The 19,645-nt window shown below is 39.4% G+C and overlaps 1 protein-coding gene across 1 annotated transcript in view; it reads right to left on the reverse strand.

Moving 5' to 3' along the window:
• Window positions 1-12,318: 12,318 nt before the first annotated feature.
• TRPM6 (transient receptor potential cation channel subfamily M member 6) overlaps window positions 12,319-19,645 on the reverse strand; it is a 73,093-nt gene continuing 65,766 nt past the window's right edge. The window contains exons 37-38 of the mRNA XM_032097106.1: window positions 16,787-16,893; window positions 12,319-15,873 (exon numbers count right to left, since the gene is read on the reverse strand). Coding sequence (XP_031952997.1) covers window positions 15,752-15,873; window positions 16,787-16,893 — 229 coding nt within the window. The 3' untranslated portion in view covers window positions 12,319-15,751. The remainder of the gene's footprint in view (window positions 15,874-16,786; window positions 16,894-19,645) is intronic.

Consider the following 19,645-nt stretch of genomic DNA (forward strand, 5'->3'; position numbering starts at 1 on the left):
CTGGTGGTCTCTCTGTTTCTTGGGCTTCCCCCAACCCCAAGGGATCAAGACTGACACCATCAGGATCCACAGAGTGGTGATAGTTTTCCATCTTACTCTGTCTCTGTCACGCTCTTTCTCTCCCCCTGCCCTCTCTTTTTCTTTCTATGTCTCACTCTCTGCCTCACATTTATTGCTAAATATAAATCTTACTGATTCAGCATATGGTCTCATTTGCACTTTAATTTGGTAGAGACATCTCTGTAATACTTTTAATACCTGGATCTTAACCTGTGGGTCTCAGGCTGACAAAGCAAAGCCTTCCTCATCTCTCACTGAGATTTGCTAGGAAAGACCAGCTTTTAGGTTGCACTGTGTTAAGGGAGGCCCCTCCTAGAGTATATAATGCCCTTGCAGGTGCCCCAATGAGCAGCAGTTCTGATGAAAACCAGAGCATAATAATGGGTTCCTGTGGCTCCAAGCGATGGCCTCTTCTGACCACAACATCTGTGGAGGAAGTTGATGCCTCTGTTAGAAGCCTTCAGTCTGAGAATGGCCAAAGCATAATAAAGACTCTTAAACTACCATTCTGTTCATACTCATCCCAGTCCCTAGATTCTTTCCAAGTCAGTCAGTCAGAAGCAGATAACGTGAGAACGTGCTGGAAAACAGCTGGGAAATAAGGTAGGCAACAGAGTATCTGGAAAGCCGAGGACTCTTAATTTGTCCTCCCAGTTGTTGGATGGACAGTTTCACTGACCAATCCTAACTCCTTTACCTTTCATTGCTAGGAAGAGAAAACTCCCCTCTCACTGCACCTTCATTAGAGGGGAACAATTGCCTCCAAATTTAATGCAGTCCATATTCAAGTAAGTCTGTCTGGAGACAGGAGGGAGCAGGGTCTTTAGGCTGATGTTACTGAGGGGGAAAAAATCCCAGCCTTTTTTAGTCATAAGCTTACAATTAATAAAGAAATAAATATGTCTGGATGACGGCCACCTTCCAAAGTCTTGCAAGAAAATAGGTGCATTCATAGTGGTATTAATCATGCTCAATCTATTCCGCCTCTCACTGCAAATCAGTGCAGTTTTCAGCTAACAAGAATGGGTGCCCTACTTGAGCAGACAAACCCAGGTAGGAGAGGCACTTAGCATGGCGTTACCATCATTACATCCCAAGGTTAAAGGCAATGAAACTCCAGGAGCAGCAAAGTCAAATCAGTTCAATTGTATGATTGTTCATACCCATGAAGTGGTGAGGCTGGCAGGGGATCCAGCATAAAACTTAGGACTTTGCAGAGGAGCTCCTTTAAGGTAATTCATTGCCCTCTACAGTAGCTTAAATCAGAAGGGCTAGAATGGTCACAGTAAATGTGGTTCCTGACATTTCTAAAGAGCAATATTAGTGATAGCCAGCTGCTAGGCCAGATGTCAAAGATGCATTACGAGCACTTGATTTTAATCTAACTCATTCCCAAGAAATAGAATGGATTTGGCTTTGAGCAATGCGATAAAAGATAGATTGTAATTAATGAAGCGGTACAACTTAATAACATAAGTTGACTCCCACTTCCTTCTCTCCAGTATTTTTACTGTCCAAAACAGTTCTTTTGCTCCCTTGCTTTTACAAGGGACATGTAAATTGTTAATTATCAATCTGTGAGCCATTAAAGAAGCTGCTTTTGCTTTCTCAGCTTGAAAACCAAGGGGGAAGGATAATAGGTTTGGTAAACAGAGCTGTTCAAATAATGGAGAAATTCAAAGAAAAGCTATCATAGAGCCAGCATGGGAGCTTGGTGCCATAATACTTTTACTGACCTCACTTCAACATATAGGTGGGAACTGGAATTCAGAACTTAGATAAACAAAAAAGAGTCTCTTTCATGGGATGTTTCAATTCAACATGGCCTAGAACAGAAAGAGGTGAAAGTATATATTTCCTTTTGCCTTATCATTTGAACAGAGGGCACAGTGCCAGAAATAACTACTTAGTGTCTGCATTTTTGGACTTTACACTAGCTAATGAAGTAGAGTGCATGGAACTGCAAATTCAAAATAGAAAAATAAAAGGAATACAGTATCTAATAAATTTTAATATATAAAAATATTTATAATAAGAAGTGATCATCTAGAGTTCTCTCCTCATTAGATGGATTCAAAGAGCATCATGCATAGAAAACATTTTTGCTTAAGCTTGAGCTTGGAAAATTGTAGAGACTGACAATATTTAGAACAGGCTTCATGGAGTTCTATAAGCCATTTTGCAATCTGTAGGGAAGTTCTGATCTTCCAAGGAGAGGAAGGGGATGTAATATTTCCAAACATCAAGAATCACTGAGAGGCAGTTGCTAAGCTGTGACAGTCATAGGGCCCTGGAGAGTACTACCAGAATCAAGAAGACTGTCAAAATCTCAGTCCTTCTGGGACCTCAGCCTGGATTCAAACTACAGGCATGTCCTCACAGGGCATCTAAACTTGCCTTAACTATTGCATCTGTATTCTCAGCTTCAGGCATGCTCTAGTAACAGATGTAGCTCTGCAAAAGAAAAGAAAATAGACTCTTCACACCTACCAGCTGCTCCTCAACGGGAATCTACTTATTTTGTGTATTATACATCACATTTCAGAGCTCAGTAGCCAAGCAATGAGCTTCAGCTGTTCAAAAAGCCCCACCTCTGTAGCCCCATTTTGAAAGCTGCTGCAGTAATCTGAAAATACAAATACTTGATTCCTTAAGCCATTACAGAAATTTTGTCACCACATCAGAAGACTTACTTTAGCATGTCCCTGTGTGAAACAGCAGGCTTACAGGATAACGGTTTGGGAATTAGCTAACTGCAAGGCTGTCCTTCCTAATGTTGCAGGGTTGGAAATAAAAGATCTTCACCTTTCTCCTTCCCACACACTTTGCTTTCTTAATCTTTCCAATTTTTTTTGGTCTTTTCCTCAACTGGATAGTAAACATCTATAAGGATTTTTGGTTTTGGCCTGGTTTTGAGGCTTGGGAATGGGTGATATTTTGGGGGGTTTTGTTTGGTTTTCTCTTTTTTTTAATTAACACATATGCTTGTTAAAGGTAGCTGGTTTTACAGTATCTTAATTGGAAAGCTGGCACCTGCTCAGTCTATAATTTCATCATCATCTTCATGGATCCTGCATGATGTAATTGGATGCCACTTCTGCACCCTCGATTTACATTTTCGGAGGAGAAGAGAGTTGGGATCTCTTTGAAACCTTTTATTTCCTTTCCACAGTTTCTCTTTCCACAAGCCCTTGAGCCACGGGCTTTCTTGCTATGCATGGACAGGTGGGTGGATTAATCTGTGAAGAAGGGCTTTGTACCCAAATGTAGCAAAACATAGGTGCCAAATTTGCAGTTTATAATCTAATTTATTAACAACAGGCATAAGAGTCTCCGAAAACCATTGGAACAGGAATTTTTTTTCTGGTTTTTTGTTTCTTTTTTCTTTTCTTTTTTCTGTGCCATTGAGTCTGCTTATTTGTAAGAAAACAAAAAAGAATCTAAACTCATGTTACTGGAGTACTTGGTTGTGTAAACAGTGCTGAGTGGATGTGGTGCCAAGAAGCTATAGGATATGAGATTTGCAAAAAAAAGTCATCCTGTTTTCTCATAATTCAAGTCCAGCCTCACATATTTGGAAACCAACTGCAACTGCTGTGCAAGTTATGTGACTGATCCTAAAAAAACAGAACCAAAAAGCTTAACTCTCAAATAAACAGCGGTCCAATGAAGAGGTTAAGCTTTGCCAGATGCTATTAATATTATTATCAATATCGATATAATTTTCTGACTGAAAATGCGTTTTTTTACCCTCTGTATTATTTCAGTTTAGAGGTGGCTGTTTAGCTTGTTTACCTTTCCAGAACAGAAGACAATTTAATCACTTTGTCCTACCATTAATGTCTGAGTGCAGGAATTGCCTCCCTCAGCATTGAAATGCAACCTGTGATGAAGAGCACATCAGATTTTTAGTATTTTTCAGCAGCAAACAAAGGGCACTATTCTTTACTCCTGCTTTACATGGAGAAAGAGCCCAGACTGATCCTTAAGTCTTATTTACAACAATTTTAGCATAGGAAAAATGACAAAAAAAGAAAGAAGGAATGAGATGTGGCAAACAAGCATGTGAGAGGTTCTTGAAATGATTGAAGTATGGGCACTCCACTGTTTTTGCTGGGATGTTTGTTTAATTAATTAAAGCAGGTTCCCTGGAGAATGAAGGGTACCCTCATGCTCTGGAAGGATGTTTATGTGCTGCTCCTTTAAGATTTAAGGGGTCTGTAGTGGTTGAAAACCAGTCTGGAAGATTAAACCCCACTCAAGCTGTTCCCTTTCCTCTGCCCCTTCTGATGAAGGAGGAACACTAGGAGAGATTATAAATTGGAAAAACAATTTACTGAAAATCACAATATCCATAGCAGTACTACTAGCAAAAAAACCCAACAGTATACAAAAGAGAGAGGGTGTTTTATTCACAAAAGAGTATGCGCCACCAAACTTTGCCCCTCATCTCCCCATTTCCAAAAAAAAAGAAAACCAACAAAGAACTAGGACAAAACTACCCCCTTGGGAGCTTAGGTCATCTGTGCCATGCTGCCCGCTGTTTTCTCCAGACACTGCTCAGCTGTGTTCAGCAGTGTTACTCAGCTGCTTCTGCTCCAGCTGGGGTTTTTGGGCTGCACTGTGGCTCTCCTGGTGTGGTGGCTCTCTCCCACTGCTGAGGGCAGTCAGAGTTCTCCCAGCAGGTCTCTGCAGTTTGGAGCAGCAATGCCTGGGGCTCTCCAGGCTGGCACAGGACACGCTCCCACTGCAGGTCTCCTGGTGCTGAGCAGCCATGTGATTCTGACCCTGGTCCCACACATTCTCCAGAGTGAGCCACGCAAAATGGCAAACTTCAGCTTCTGGCCCCGTCTTTGTCCTGCCAAAACCACACCACCAGCAGTGACCTGGGTGGTATTGAACAGACAGTGCTAAAAGATTCACCCCTTTTGTCTGTAACCAGGACAGGGTTTGACAAAAAGAAGGTCACATAGGCAGACCTACCAGGGGTAAGGATTCTGTTTGAAATACACCATTCCATAAAGGACAGAGAGAATGTTTTGATATTTGCCAAAGTAAAGCATTCATTCATGTGTAGTTTAGTATTTTGGTCACACTTGGAACATTGAATAGAGGGACTTTCTTTTCTATAGTAGATGATTCTCTGTTTTACCAGAGCAATTGGGTCATCCTGTCACTGCCCCTGAGAGAGAGTTTAGGTTTAGTTTGGTCAAGAAAACGATCTTGTTCTAATGGGAGTTACAGCACTCACAGCAGGTATTGACTGGAAGATAGCAATCCCAGTGAAACAGCTGGAAGAAATTTCAAGGGAGCGCTCAAGAGAGACAGAGGAAGTTATGCTGCCTGCTTCTGTTGAGACCTGGACACCTAGAATGCAGAATTTATAAACTACAAAGACACATTACAGAAACCAGAGATGAAGAAGAAACCAACAATTACTGAGACTCTCCCTATCCAATAAAGAGATAATAAGATGACTGAAGATGTGGACTAATTATCATGAGAAATGTGAAATCAATGAGCAACAGAAGATAGAATACTAATTAATGAAGAGAACTACTTAACCTGTAAGCCAATGAATACCAATTCCTTTGTTTGCTAAAATGTATAAATAGTTAAATGTTTTGATAACTGATGTACGTGTTTTGTGGAACAATTCCCATGTACCCCAACATTGAATAATGTCAACTGCCTAACCTAACAAACTGGTGACAGAGTTTATTTTGTGGGTTTTGGTGACAAGATTCATGCTGTCATGGTTTAAACCAGCAACCGAGCAACACAGAATTACTCGCTCATTCCCACACCAGTGGAATGAGGGAGAGAATTGGAAGAGTGAGTTAGAAAACTCATGGCTTGAGATAGAGACCGTTTAATAGGGAAAGCAAAAGCCAAACATTTAAGCAAAGCAAAAGGAGGAATTAATCTGCTACTTCCCCTGGGCAGGCAGGTCACAATCAAGAATGCAGGGCTCCATCACAGGTAACAGTGACTTGGGAAGACAAATGTCATAGCTCTAAGCGTTCCTCCCTTTTTCCTTTTTCCCATTCCACTTTACATACTGAGCGTAATGTCTTATGGAATGGAACATCCCTGTGGCCAGTTGGGGTCACCTGTCCCAGCTGTGTCTCATCCCAGTTTCCCATGCACCCCCAGCTTACTAGTCAGTATGGCAGTACAAGAGGCAGAAAAGGCTCTGTATAAACCCTGCTTAGCAATGACAAAAACACCTCCATATTATTAACACAGTGTTCAGCACATATCCAAAACAAAACCTCATACTAGCCACTCTGAAGAAAATTGAGCTAAATATGGCCAAAATCAGCCCACATGCCCAGCAGGAGTGCTCTCTTTCTACTTTCTTCTTAAATAGAATATCAAAAAGAATACAACACCAATTTACCAGTCAGAAGTTCTCTCAGTTTAAGTGCTGTCCATGTTTTGTTGGCCCAAAGTAAACTGCTGTCCTCAGTTTGGCACACCATAGACCTTTGCAGAAAACCACTCTCCTTCTGTGCCACTCAGGGGTTGTTTGAAGTCAGCCATAGCCCCAGTTTGCCTCAGGTCCACAGGTCCCAGGCCCAGCCACATGGTCTCAGCTCATATCATTGGGGAAATACATAAGTTGGGATCTAGAGCTGTTACAAAATGTGTCAGAAATAGGGTGAAATTAGAGATAGACAAACCATCATGATTGGGCAGAGTGTGCTCTTACCAGCTAATGTAGGATAACAAATCGGGATAAGCAGATGATGTGTCAGCTATTTGACAGACACAGTCTGGAAAACAAAGGGATGAGCAGGAGCGTTTCTAGGTGAGACAAAAGTGAAGTCCTGCACATGGGATGGATGGACCTAACTCCATGCAGCTGTACAGGCTGGAGGCCAGCTGGATTAGAAGCAGCTTTGCAGGAAATGGCCTGATGTTTTTAGTGAAAAAAAGGATTTGTGATTCTACTTTTAAGTCAAAAAAAAAGCTAAAGGAATTAAGAGAGTGACTTTGTGGTGAATAGGGTGTCTGGGCCCCCATTGCACCTCAGCCTCTGTGGTCTCTTTCCACTCTCCTGTAGCAGTGAAGATGCACCTGCTCTGACACAGTGCAGCTGTAACTTGGGTCAGGTTGCTGTGAAGAGAACCATGTGACAAAGGGTCTTTTGGGGTCCCTGTCACTTATCTTGAGGGATGAGGCCCTCAAGCTTGCTGTTTTGTCTTCAGCTGCTCCATGCCTTGTTAGACCCTGACCTACAGCTTCTGTTTCATGGTGTGATATCAGACCTGCCTCCTCACTGCAGCATGATGTAGCAATCGGAGCTGTCAGCAGCGAGAAATGAATTAACAGGCAGGAGTGAAGCCAGCACAAATTGTAGCCAGAGTCTTGTAGGGGCAAGAGGTGCAGCGGACACAGGTTGAAACAAAGGAAATTACAGTTAGATATATTAAAAACCAAAGTGATCAAATACTGGAACTGGTTGCTGAGAAAAGTTGTGAAATCTCCTTTGTTGGAAAAAAGCAAAATTTACCTCGGAAAGGGTATGAATGACATCTAATTGTAAATGCTTTGTGCAGAGAGTTGGACTAGATGAACTTCAAAAGACACTTACAAACTGAAGTAATCTATGTTTATATGAACCAAGAATAGCCCTGGGTGTTATTTACTCTACAAGGATCATCTGAGGTCAGTGAGAAATGTAATTAGCAGCACAAAGGTCATTGAAGGTCAGTACATTCCCATTGCCTGACCAGGAGTTAGGTCAAACTCAGAGATGGAAATCTATACAAGAAGTCATGTAAGGTCAATCACAATCCTTATTTTTTGCCTGACATCTAAGGGTCTAGTCAATCCAGTCAATTTCACTGGGGTAGTTTGAGGTCCACCTGAGTATCAGTTCAACATGAAAGTATCCCACATATTTTCTCCAGGGTCATCTGACATTAGTTTGATATACAAACAGTTGACAAGAGGATTATTTGAAATTAACACAGTCCTTGTGTGGTGCATAGGAGTCAATTGAAGTGAGCCTGAGATCCATTTAGATCACCAGAGGTAATTTCAGGCTTTTGCAACCTGAGGTCAATTGACATCAACATGAGAGCCAAGTACCTATCTGGAGGTGTTATGATCTGATTAGCGAGAGATGACTGCTCAAATTAAGGTGCAAACTAGACCAAACACTGTTTTAGCAATACCAACTTTATTTTGTAATATTAAGTGAATAGGAGAAAGAGTGAAAGGGAGGGAGAGGAAAGGAAACAAGATAGTGCAAGCAGAATATAGTCACCTCCTGTGGATACAGCAGCAACCAGTGGTCCACCTTCACCCTCAGCTTCTCAGTGGTGGTGTGTTGCTGCCTGTTCTGAGCTTCCCCTCCCCTTCCCCCTCCCCAAGACACTTGCCTCTGCTTTGTGCTCTGGACTCCTTTATTCCAAGCAAGGGCAAACCCAAATGTAACTCAGACTCTTCAGCAGTGTCTGATTGGCCAATCACCCCGGGTCTGCCCCCAGTCCTCCCCTTTCCCCTTCTCTGAATAAAAGAAGGGCACAAGAGGGGGCCCACCCTCTTTGGCTTTGCAACCCTTTCTGCGAACATCTGCTTCTGTTTCTGTTTGAAAGCTTCTAATTGCAGAAATTAGGCAAGCTGAAAGCTATATTTCTCCCTCTTTGCTTCTGCTGGTGGTATCATATTTGCAGCTACTATTGCTGCCTCTCTAGGCTGCCCGAGGCTTTCTAAGGCATTGAACTACGAGCGTAGCCGGTAAAATGCTGTAAGTATCTCCACAGTGGTGCAGGGGATCCGGTTTGTTCTTCTGTTCGTAAGTTCTGTGCAGGAAGGGGTGCTGAGTATACAAGGTCTGCCAACGGTTATCAAATCTTTTCACTATTTATATATTTTAGCAAACAAAGGAATTAGTCCTTATTGATGGCAAGCTACACAGTTCTCATATTAATTAGTATTCTATCTTCTGTTGATTAAATTATTCCCTTGCTTCTTATGCTAATTAGTCTACATGCTTGGTCTTTCTCTTCTTTCTCTTCTTTGAGTCAGTGGGTTTCTTGGGTTGGTGTTCTGTGAATTGGTGTTCTGTGAATTGGTGGTTGCAGATCCCCCTGCAGGAATTGCCTTTCACCCAGCCAGAGTGATTCAGCACAGTTGCTGAGTTGGCTTTCTTAGTTTCTCCCTTATCTTGGGAGTTGTGCCGAATGTCCTTGTGACGTTAATTCTGGGGTTTTTGTATCCACTATCAGTGATACATCCTTCTCAAGCATTGTTGACCTCTCCTTCAGTCCCAACACCCAGACAACAACACTGTCTTTACACAGCCCAAGTTCCAGTATCCACAGAGGCATTTTTGGGGAGCTTTGTTGGTGGTTGCCGATGCCATCTGTCCCGTAACTTGGGATGATCTTTGTTTGATCAGTGATATGATCAGGTATGAGCAGTTGCTTTTTTTCACACAGTCACTGTGAGGAAAATTTGTCCGAATGCATTAACCAGCATGTGTTAACCAGATTTTGCCTCTGCCAGGCCTGGAATTAGCACCTTCCTGACACGAATTCCTCCTTTCTGTGGCCTTAATAATGTTTGAGGCAGGTAACTCTGCTCTTTAATGTCCAACAGGAGGTCACTTAGGCCAATTATCAGCCCCCATTTCCACCAAAGAGGCCACTTGAAATGAACTTGTAATACAGTTAGAGGCTCTAAATATCATTTGAGATGAACATGAGATCCAAGTAACTGCTTGGGGTCACTAGAGGTTAAATGAGAATCAATTAACTGGCCTGTGATCACTGGAGGTCACCATCACTTCTCAGGAAGGTCGTTTGAGATCAACTTGCGGGCTAAATAACTGCTGTAGGGTCATCTGAGGTGAACCTGAGGGGCCAGTTAACCTGTCAAATATGCTTATCTGGCATCATCATGAGACCCAGGTATACGCAAGATGTTGTTTGAGGTCAGCTAGGCTCTTGTTTGGAGCCTAGGATCATCTGAGATCAATCTCGCATACTGAGACCTTGACAGACCTGACATACACTTGACCTTCACAGAGGTCCTTTGAAGTCACCACTCTTCTCCTTTGGAGGAGGGGCAAATATTTAAAGTCTGTTTGGTATCCAGTTAAGCAGTAGGATTCATTTGAGGTCAACAAGACAGGCTGATAGGGTTCATGTGAGGTCAGTGCAACCTTTGTTCCGTGCCCAGAAGTCATTTAAGGTAAACCTGAGATCCAGTTAATTGTTTGATTTGTCATTGGCCGTCAACCTGCCTCTCACTTGGTGCTAAGAGGTCACAGTCCTTGACTCTTGTCTGAAGTCATCGGAGTTCAATCTGAGATGCAACTCTCACTGCAGGGTCATCTAAGGTCAACTCTCACGGTTGTGGCACAGGTCAGTTCAAGTAAACATGAGTTTAAATAACTTATGGGAGTCACACCAGGTCCAATTGACTTCCCAAGGCTCATCTGAGGTCAACATGCTAGCTAGATTAAAGGAGTCACCTTGGGACGACACAATAGCCAATGATCTGCTTGGGGTCATCCAAGCTCAATGCCTGGGGTCAGCTTTACACCCAGTAAATTGTCCAGGGTTACACTCGTTCTTATTTTCATTCAACAAGTCCATTCAGATCAAATTAACCTGCAGATGTGTCATCTAATATTAACCCTAATTCCAATTAGCTACATCAAGTAATCACTGAGGGTCAGGCTGGGCTCCTTTAATGCACAGGGGTCATCTGAAGTTAATCCAGACCACATTTCTTTACAGTCACTTTAGGCCAACCTTACATCCATTTAGTAGAGCAAGAGGGACATGTGGCCATTCCTAGCTGACCACCCTGGACCTCCCTTGCTCTCCTTGATCAGTTGCTGCCCTAACCGTTTCCTGCTCAGACATTTTCAGAGGTCACATTACACTTCAAATGTCATAGCAGGAGTCATCTGGGGAGAAGCATCTTTTTTTTCGTATTCAAGTGAGACACCTGTTGAAGCCAGGCCACCTGAGTACACTGTGTCAATGTGTTTTAGTACATGTTACTGCCTCTTGCTACAGACCACAGAAACAAGATGACATTGGCAGTATCTCTGTGGGACAAGAGGTCAGTCAGGAAAAACAGCAGGAGGAAGGCTCATAAGTCAGAGACTGCTCTCTGTGCCTCAGCCTCTCCTCCTCTTCCTCAACTCAGTCTCCTCCTCTTTCATCTCCTCCTCCCCTCTGCCAGCCATGCATAGGTTGGGCTGTCTGCAAATTGTCAAACCTAGATCATATTATTTTCAGTGACATCCTGAGAAATTGAAGGTTTTAGCCATTTACCTAAATCTTTGACACAAAGATCACAGCCAGGCTTTCTTTAGGGAACAAAGTTACTTCTTTCCTACAGAACTTTTTTCTGATTTTCTTCTTGAACCTTAAGAACTTTATCACAACTGAATATTAACATCCAAATGGACCCAGGGTATTTTAAAACACTGGTTTGTTTTTTGTTCTGCAAACAGAACCAGTGCCAGGGAGGCAAATGGACAGAGCATTACAACTGTTTGCACACTCTTCAATATCAAAGAGGAAAGTAGTTTTTGCTTAGCTTTAGTTTGAAATTTTTCTTCCCCAGCAGTAGTTACCATAAATTGGGAGACCAAACTGCCTTCCAGGATAAGTCAAAATATGACAAAGACAGTAAAGAAAAGCTGAAAAGCGTAACAGATCGTGCAAATGATCTATCAGTAGGGTAAGCACTGACTACTCTGGTGTGACCACAGTTGATGAGAAGGCCCAGGTCAATCCAGGCATGTTTTTCATAATCTCTGGGAACAATTTTTCAGCGAAAAGTGACTGGCATCATCATCCTAAGAATGGAAAAGAGATATAAAATGTAGCAGATTTGACAATGAAGTCAATAGGGCACTATTCATTTATAACTCCTTGTTTACACTTGTGGCTATACAGGCTTTTCACATCAGAGATCTAAAATTATAGTAAAAAAAAAAAAGACTGTCATATTACAGCAATGGTATCTATTATTCTAAAACCTGCAGCAGTGATTGGATTTACCAAGTTTTCTAAGAATTGATCATGCATCTCAACTAAAAAAATTAATCCAGGGTTTATTGAACAACTAATAAGTAAATTAATATATCTATTCTTCTGTAAAATTAACTTTTAACTTATGAGACAGGTGTAGAAGTATTCTTGCTGTAAGTATATTGACTACGAGAATAGAAACTAATGCTACTGCAGAACTAAAACAAAAGAGAAGCTGGAAACCATATGATAAATATAGAATAGATGTTTATTACTTTGAGATTAAAAATAAAAATGACCACATTATTCTCTGTATGTTACTTTCACCTGTTTTCCTTAGTGCTCAGAAACGTTATTTCATGTTATACTTATGAAGAACAGAAACATTGTGAAAGTGTTCTTTTATTCTTTTGAAATTTTGAAATAGATTGACAAAACTGCAACAAATACAAATCCATTTCTAGAAAACACATGTAATATCCCTTTTGAATTTACTGCACTAATAATAAATGAATAACCACAAATACAACTATGAATAAAAAGAAAAAAAAGCCTTCCTGAGTGTGAGGTTTTCAATTTCTGAATATTTTTCCTATGTTCAAGCTACATCTCCAATGCAGCAGATGCCAAAAAAACATTTTGCTGTGGATAATCCCAACTGAATTCCTAAGTAAGCTTCTTTTAAGCTCATATTAAAATGTGAGCTTATAAATACTCTGGTGGAGTTTTTGTTTTGTTTTGTTCTTTCAAAACTTTACTGCCTGACTCATTTGAACAAAGTAAACAGGTCTTTTTTTTTTCCTGAACCCACCAGAATTATGAAAGAAACCGCTGTATGTCCTTTTCAGCATAAACAAATACTGAAGCTAATAATCAGAAAACCCTATGCTTGGATTTGACATACAAGATTTCTTCTTTCACTCTAGTTGTCAAGCACTTGGAGAAAGAACCTGACTTCCACATCTTTCATTTCACATGAACCACAATTTTAATGTGAGTGGGGCTTACTGCTGTCCCCATTAAAGGCTGTTAGTTTTTCTTTCATGTATTCAGTGGACGTATGCTTTAATCCAAGGTCAGTATTTAGAAATCAACAGACAATTGAAAGAATATATAAAGTTGGTAGTAAGAAAGACACCAAGATCTCAAAAGAAATATTTTTTTTCGAATTATTTTCAATATAATTTATTACTGAACTATGAAAAGGTACTTAAATTTACAGTTTAGTGACATGTGAATCAGCGCTCCCAAAAAATGCAAAAAGAAAGGCGGGGCATAATATGCCAGGAGAATTACTGGAGTTTTTCAACTTAGTGTCTCCACGCATGGAAAAACTAGTGCAAGGATAAAAATATACAGTGGTACAATTTGAAATGCCTCCTTTTCTTGTTTCATCCCCTTAATATGTCATGCTGAACAAAACTAAACAGCTACAAAATTAAATAAACTACATTTCTACACAGATTAGTACCTTGCAAGGATCCCCAATTTCATACTGGAAAGCAGTATGTACCTTGACAGATACTGACAAGAGGGACTAAGATTAATATACACTGAGCTATCTAGACATCGTAAGAATTCTAACAAGTATCAGCTATGAAACCCACTCTTGCGGGCAACAGGAGCACTGTCAAGAAAAGACCATCTGAAGCATGATTTGTGCAGACCTTCAAAACTTGTAAGGAAATGAAAGGTGCTCAGGCCCAGCCTGGTGCAGAGTTTATTTTTTGTGCATAATATATATGTGTTCTGAATTTATGGCAACATTTGAGGAAAACAACACTATCAGGGCAGGAGTTACAATGTCTTTGACTTTAAAGACATATTTATGTGTCGTTTAACTTAACTGAATTGAAAGGCATACAAATAGTTAGAGATCCTTTAAAGAAAGGTCTTTCTTTAATGTATTTACGTATTCATGTAAGCACATATCTCCCTAAAGTCAGATTTTAAAATGATAACCACAGGAAGCAGAATTACTACCTTACAGGCATATGGATCAAAATTCACCCTCAGTCTGCAGAGATGCAATCAAGCTACCTCTTTCACAGACAAGCTAAGTTTTCTGATATATTGACTTGCTTCCAGAAAAAAGGAGCCAAAGGAAACTATGTATTTTGCAAAATGGAAAATATAATCTAATAGGGGAAAATATGGGGGGGTTTCTATCAAAATTATTTTTAAAAGGAAAAATAACCAACAGGAACCTCTTCTGAATACTCTCAGAAACTGAAGGCATCTCAGCTAAACATTGTGTAGATGATTACTTCAATGACTGTTTACAATACTGATTACTTCAACATCAATATCGTAATCAATATAAAAACTGGTAACATGTAAATCAATATAAAAACTGGGAGCATGTAACTCCCAAATCCAATGTATATGTAGACATTTACTAAATATACCAAATCAATCACAGATCATAATAAAAAATAATATCATTATTTTTTAATGATATTAAAAAAATTAATTAAAAAAAATCATAATAAAAAACCCCTTTACACCTTAAAATTTACTGTCAGCTTTAGTGGAAATGTTTTTTTTTTTTAATTCAAATATAAAATTTTCTAATGACTGACATTTGAATATTAGGTTTTTTTCTCAACATGAAAGTACAAAGTCACTTTAATGGTGTGATCTGTATTAGAACATGAGTTGTATTAGAAATATTTCTGCTGAACACTTCAATCTTTACAAAATCGTATTGCACAGATTGATTTTTCTGTTTTCTGAACTTCAGCTGTAATCAGAGGACATCGACAGAAACAAATGTGGATGCTGCCAAATATAATTGCACCACTGTTAGGCAACAGTCCTACGTTCAGCCTGACATTGACAAGTTAAACACCAAATGGAACATATTATTCTTTGTGACTTCTAAAATCTTTCTTCCATTTGCAACTTTAAATCATTCAGAAACTAAAATATTATAAAGAAAGGCAGGTCCTGAAAGTCAAATGTCACATTCACGGTTGTTCTTTATGTTTGTATTAAGGACCACAGAATAATCAACTTCATCAACTCAAAATGAGAAAATCCCATGCTTGTGGGCCCAATAATCTGCTCCTTTATTGGACAACTTTTTATTGGTATGTGAAAAGATTTCAAGATGAAGTTCCTACAAAATTTTTCAGTCTAACTGTCATGAGTACTGTTTAAACCATTAATTCATGGCTCACATATTCTTGGTTTGTCTCTGAATCAAAATCAATAATAAAGAGAAAGTAGTATTTCTGCAATTTCCTGGAGAGCCTTCTATGCCCAAGAATAAGTAAGCACAGGGCTGAATGGGCTCTGACTGAAAATGAATGATTTGCACATGTGTATACATTCATTTATTTACTAAAGAGCAGAAGGAGAAACAAACCACTGGGAAATAAACTTGTCACAGTCGTTTTCATAAGAAAACACAGTTTGGAACCATGATTAAAAAAAAAAAGGCACTGATGGGACTGTTTACCCAGCTAAGGGGTGACCTGCTCCCAGTAGTTCATTGGTCTGTACAAGAAAGACCAGCACAAGAGCATGGAAGGGCTGATTTTTCTCATTCCTTGTTTGTAGGGTCTAGCAAGGGCAGACAGATGCTGCACTCAGTCGCCTGTACTTTGTGATTTTGGACAGACCTTTGGCAGTGATAAGGGGCAGGTTTTCAAGCATGCAAACACATGGGCTCTGCTTCACAGCTGTGTGTCATACTCAGAAGGCTCGTCTGCATTATCCGCTTCTTTGGTGCTTGTTTCCATTTCTGTTTCGAAGGCCGGACCAACAGTTTCTAATGTGTAGTCACTTCTTCTCAAATCTATGGCAAGAAAACAAGTTCAACAATGCAGCCAAGTAAATGTTTGAAAAGCACATACATCTTGAGCAGTGCTCAGCCCAAGAACTGATGGCAGTTTGTTTGATGTTTCCAGGAGGAAGAAAATCTGGAGTGAGGCAAATAAGAACCAGGGAGTTGAGAGAACCAGGGGTGTGAGCCCGTATGAATGAAACTTCCCTGGCTGTATTCATTCAGCTGATTTTCCCCTGTATTATCTCCAGCTGCCACAGAGAAAAATAATTATAATTATAATTATAATTAAAACCAGTAACACTGCAGTTTCTGTTTCAGAATCAAACACTAATTATTACTCCATGAAGGCAATGAAAGGAAGGAGCTTTCTCTACAGAAGAAACATCAGTGGCTGAAAAGTCATCCAGAAAGCAATCTATTTTGGCTTTCAGTCTTTAAAATCTGCCATACATCAAACAGAAGCACATTCTACCAAATATAGCATGAACAACAGGGAATCCAACTAAGCATACATAGGGGCTGGAGCAGGGCCAGAAAGCATCCAGTGAGTTTTTCCCCAACTAATGCATCACGAATTTTCTATTGTTACTCTTTCTTATTCTAAAAATTATTGGAGATGTTGTCTGTAGTGATGACCCTGGAAAAAAATGGGCTACCATTTAGCAAAGAAGGGGAAACAATTCAATGGGAAGAAGCTTTCATACTGAATGCCAACATCAGGTTGATGAGCTCTCACTCTTACATGGATGGTAGGAAAAAGAGCAGTATTCTCATATCTGCCTTTGCACAGGAAGACTATGCCTACCAGAATCCTTCAGATCAATAGAATTTCAGTTCTTGCCTTTATAGCACACTTACACTCTTACTTTGTTGCACTTATAAAGTTATACATAGATTAAAAATTAATCTTTACTTTGCATACCGGGAAGTTTCAGCTTTCTGCAGCAAGAATTACAGTGATGCTTTGCAATGAAGTTTCTTATTGCATCTTCTCCTAGGTTTGCTGGTCCAAATACCATCTTTCCAGACCTAAAAGAAATATGCTTTAAAAATCAGTGAATCTAAAATAAAGCAATTATAGGGGAGGGAGATGATGACAATTTTTTTTTTTTTTATCAGTTAGCCCTTTTTATCAAGACAATCAGAAGTTAATACACATTAAAACTTTTTTTAGATATGGGATGAGTGAACCGTCAGTTCCAGTAAAATATTAGCCTACATATACCCCACACTACTTTTGTTTTTCTCTAAAGGAAGACAAGATAGACCCAGCAGTCCCTACTAAAATGCTCAAAGGAAAACTGGGCACAGCAATATTTTGATGACATATGCCATAATCTGTGTGATTCTGCTGCAGCCACCACTCATTCCCACCAAGCAAGTAGTTTGGTTCTAGTTTTGATGGTGGGCATGTGAGAACAAAACAGAACTGACAGGGACTAATTTTCTCCTCAATTAAAAGCAGAAAGGCAAAAGCTAGGAGAACCCTAGTCACAGCAATACGCAGCATAAAAAAATGAAAAAAAATTAAAACCCCAAAACCCACAATATGCTGCTGACAAGCAAAGTTTTAAAATTTATTGTCTTCTTCCTGTGCTTATTTCCATGTTTCTGTTCTCTGACCAACTCAATATTGCTACTAGGGAATCCATTTGTGGAAGTGGATTGCATATTCTGAAAGAAACTGCCGCAATTGCAAACAGAAGCCAGCTATGACCACACACATATTAGAAGCACCACATAATTCCAGCAGATCCTTAAGGTAGTCCGAAATCTCAGTGCTCATTAATTTTAGTATAGCTGCACCATTATTATCAAGAATTTGACAGTCTAGACACTATGGAACACAGCACACAAGAAGCACTTCCAAAAAAACTTTACAAATGCCAGTATTTTTTTTTAATGATATGCAGAGTGAAAACAGCATCTTTTAAAATCTGAAATCAATTACAGCTCTGAGAAGCTATAGAAAATATTTTAATTCTCTCAAATCTATCTGTAATTCACATTAACAAAACTATATTCTCTCTAAAGAAAGCAATGTTCAAACATGAATCTCTTCCCTTTCACACAGGACAGCAGCAGTGTTTAGCTAAAACTACTATACAAAACTTAGTATCCTTCTAATTTCTAGCAGACACTGGAGATTATGTGTCTCCTGGATCCTGTGAAGGGTTAATCTAGTCATCTTTTAAAGCAAATTAATGCATAAAACAAGGGAAGAGGTGAATTATAATCAAGGGCCATATATACACTTTAAATAACATGATACAATATAGCCATCTCTATCCTTTGCTGGAATCTGATGAAATGCCATAAAAACAGAATGTACTTAAGTATTTGCTTGAGCAGGTATAGGAAATTAGGAAGGCTTTGCTAATTTCAAGGCCACACAACTACTCTGATACTTCTCTAACCTAACCATTACTCTGTGCTAGGTGAAGCAAGTAACAGAAGACAGAATGGTATTTTCTCATACTGTTTTGAGATAAAATGGTATACTCTCTGTGACATATATGAAGTAACCTTTCCTCTGTACCTAGTACTAGCAATGATTCAAGAGGAATACTGCATTTAAATTTGGATAACTATTTCAGGAAATCTGGGGATAAATTGGAAATGATCATCGGCCTGGAAACCATAACATGTAAAGATTAGGGGGTAGTTTAAAATTATTTTTTAAAAAATTGAAGACTGTTGGCTTTTTTTGTCTATGTTGTCAGTAGGCAGGACCAGAAAGAAACATTTCAATATGAAAACCAGGAAAAATCTTTCATGTGGTGATAATATCAAACTATTGAAAACAGATGCTCTATGAATATATCAATTCTTTTCAGTTTGAAACTCAAAACACTCTTTTCCTCATCTCTGAATCTGAACCTAATATCTGTGAAAACTTTACCCGCATTAACTTTGTTGTGGACTTGCCAAGTCTTCTTCATGTTTGGGCAGTACAGAAGTGTTCAAACTATGTTAAAACCTTGCTGCTGTGCCTCAATTACATCTGTTTTAAAGGAAATCTTTCTGTGGATGTCATACCTGTACCATTTTATCACTTCATACATTCTATGCAGTGCATGTGGCCAGATCTTACACTGATTTGCATCAGCTCAGGATCTGTGTGGGATGTCCCAGCATTAGGCATACTTTCTAAACAGATCTATTATATTGGTCTTGATACTGGTATAAAACCAAGACATAAAGCACTACCACAGACCTAGAGGTCACACTTTGCCATTGCAAAGTCCTTTCCAAAACAGAAAGCAGGATGCATGAAGTAAAAGACTTACATGATACTAACATGATAATAACATGAGCCAGTAAATTGATGGAGTTAAAGAAGTAAAACATAAATAATTTAACTGTAAGTAAAGCTGAAATTTCAATCAGCCCTATCAGTCAGGTGCCATCTATTTTTTCCTAGGTTTCCAAGGGAACATGAGCTCAAAGTATCTTTGATCTTATCTAAGTATCTTACCTACAAAAGAAAACTTAAAACACATCTTGCCTCTGTCAGAAATGTTTCTCCTGTGAGCAGATGAAGTTTAGAACAAAGACAGTGCTTTTACACTGTAATTCTTATTACTCTTTTAGAAAGTATTTCATAGAATTGGGTACCTGCTTACAGAAAACACCACAGTTTTACTGCCTTATTACTTTAGAACCCTAAATCAAACAATATAGTGTCACAAGTTGCTGTTCTGAAGATTTCCCTGAATATAAGAAAATCAAGCTGGGTTTGATTAATTAATCAACACTTACTCTGTAACTAGAACTATTT

The sequence above is a fragment of the Corvus moneduloides genome, chromosome Z, assembly GCF_009650955.1.
Source record: "Corvus moneduloides isolate bCorMon1 chromosome Z, bCorMon1.pri, whole genome shotgun sequence".
NCBI classification, from domain to species: Eukaryota; Metazoa; Chordata; class Aves; order Passeriformes; family Corvidae; genus Corvus; species Corvus moneduloides.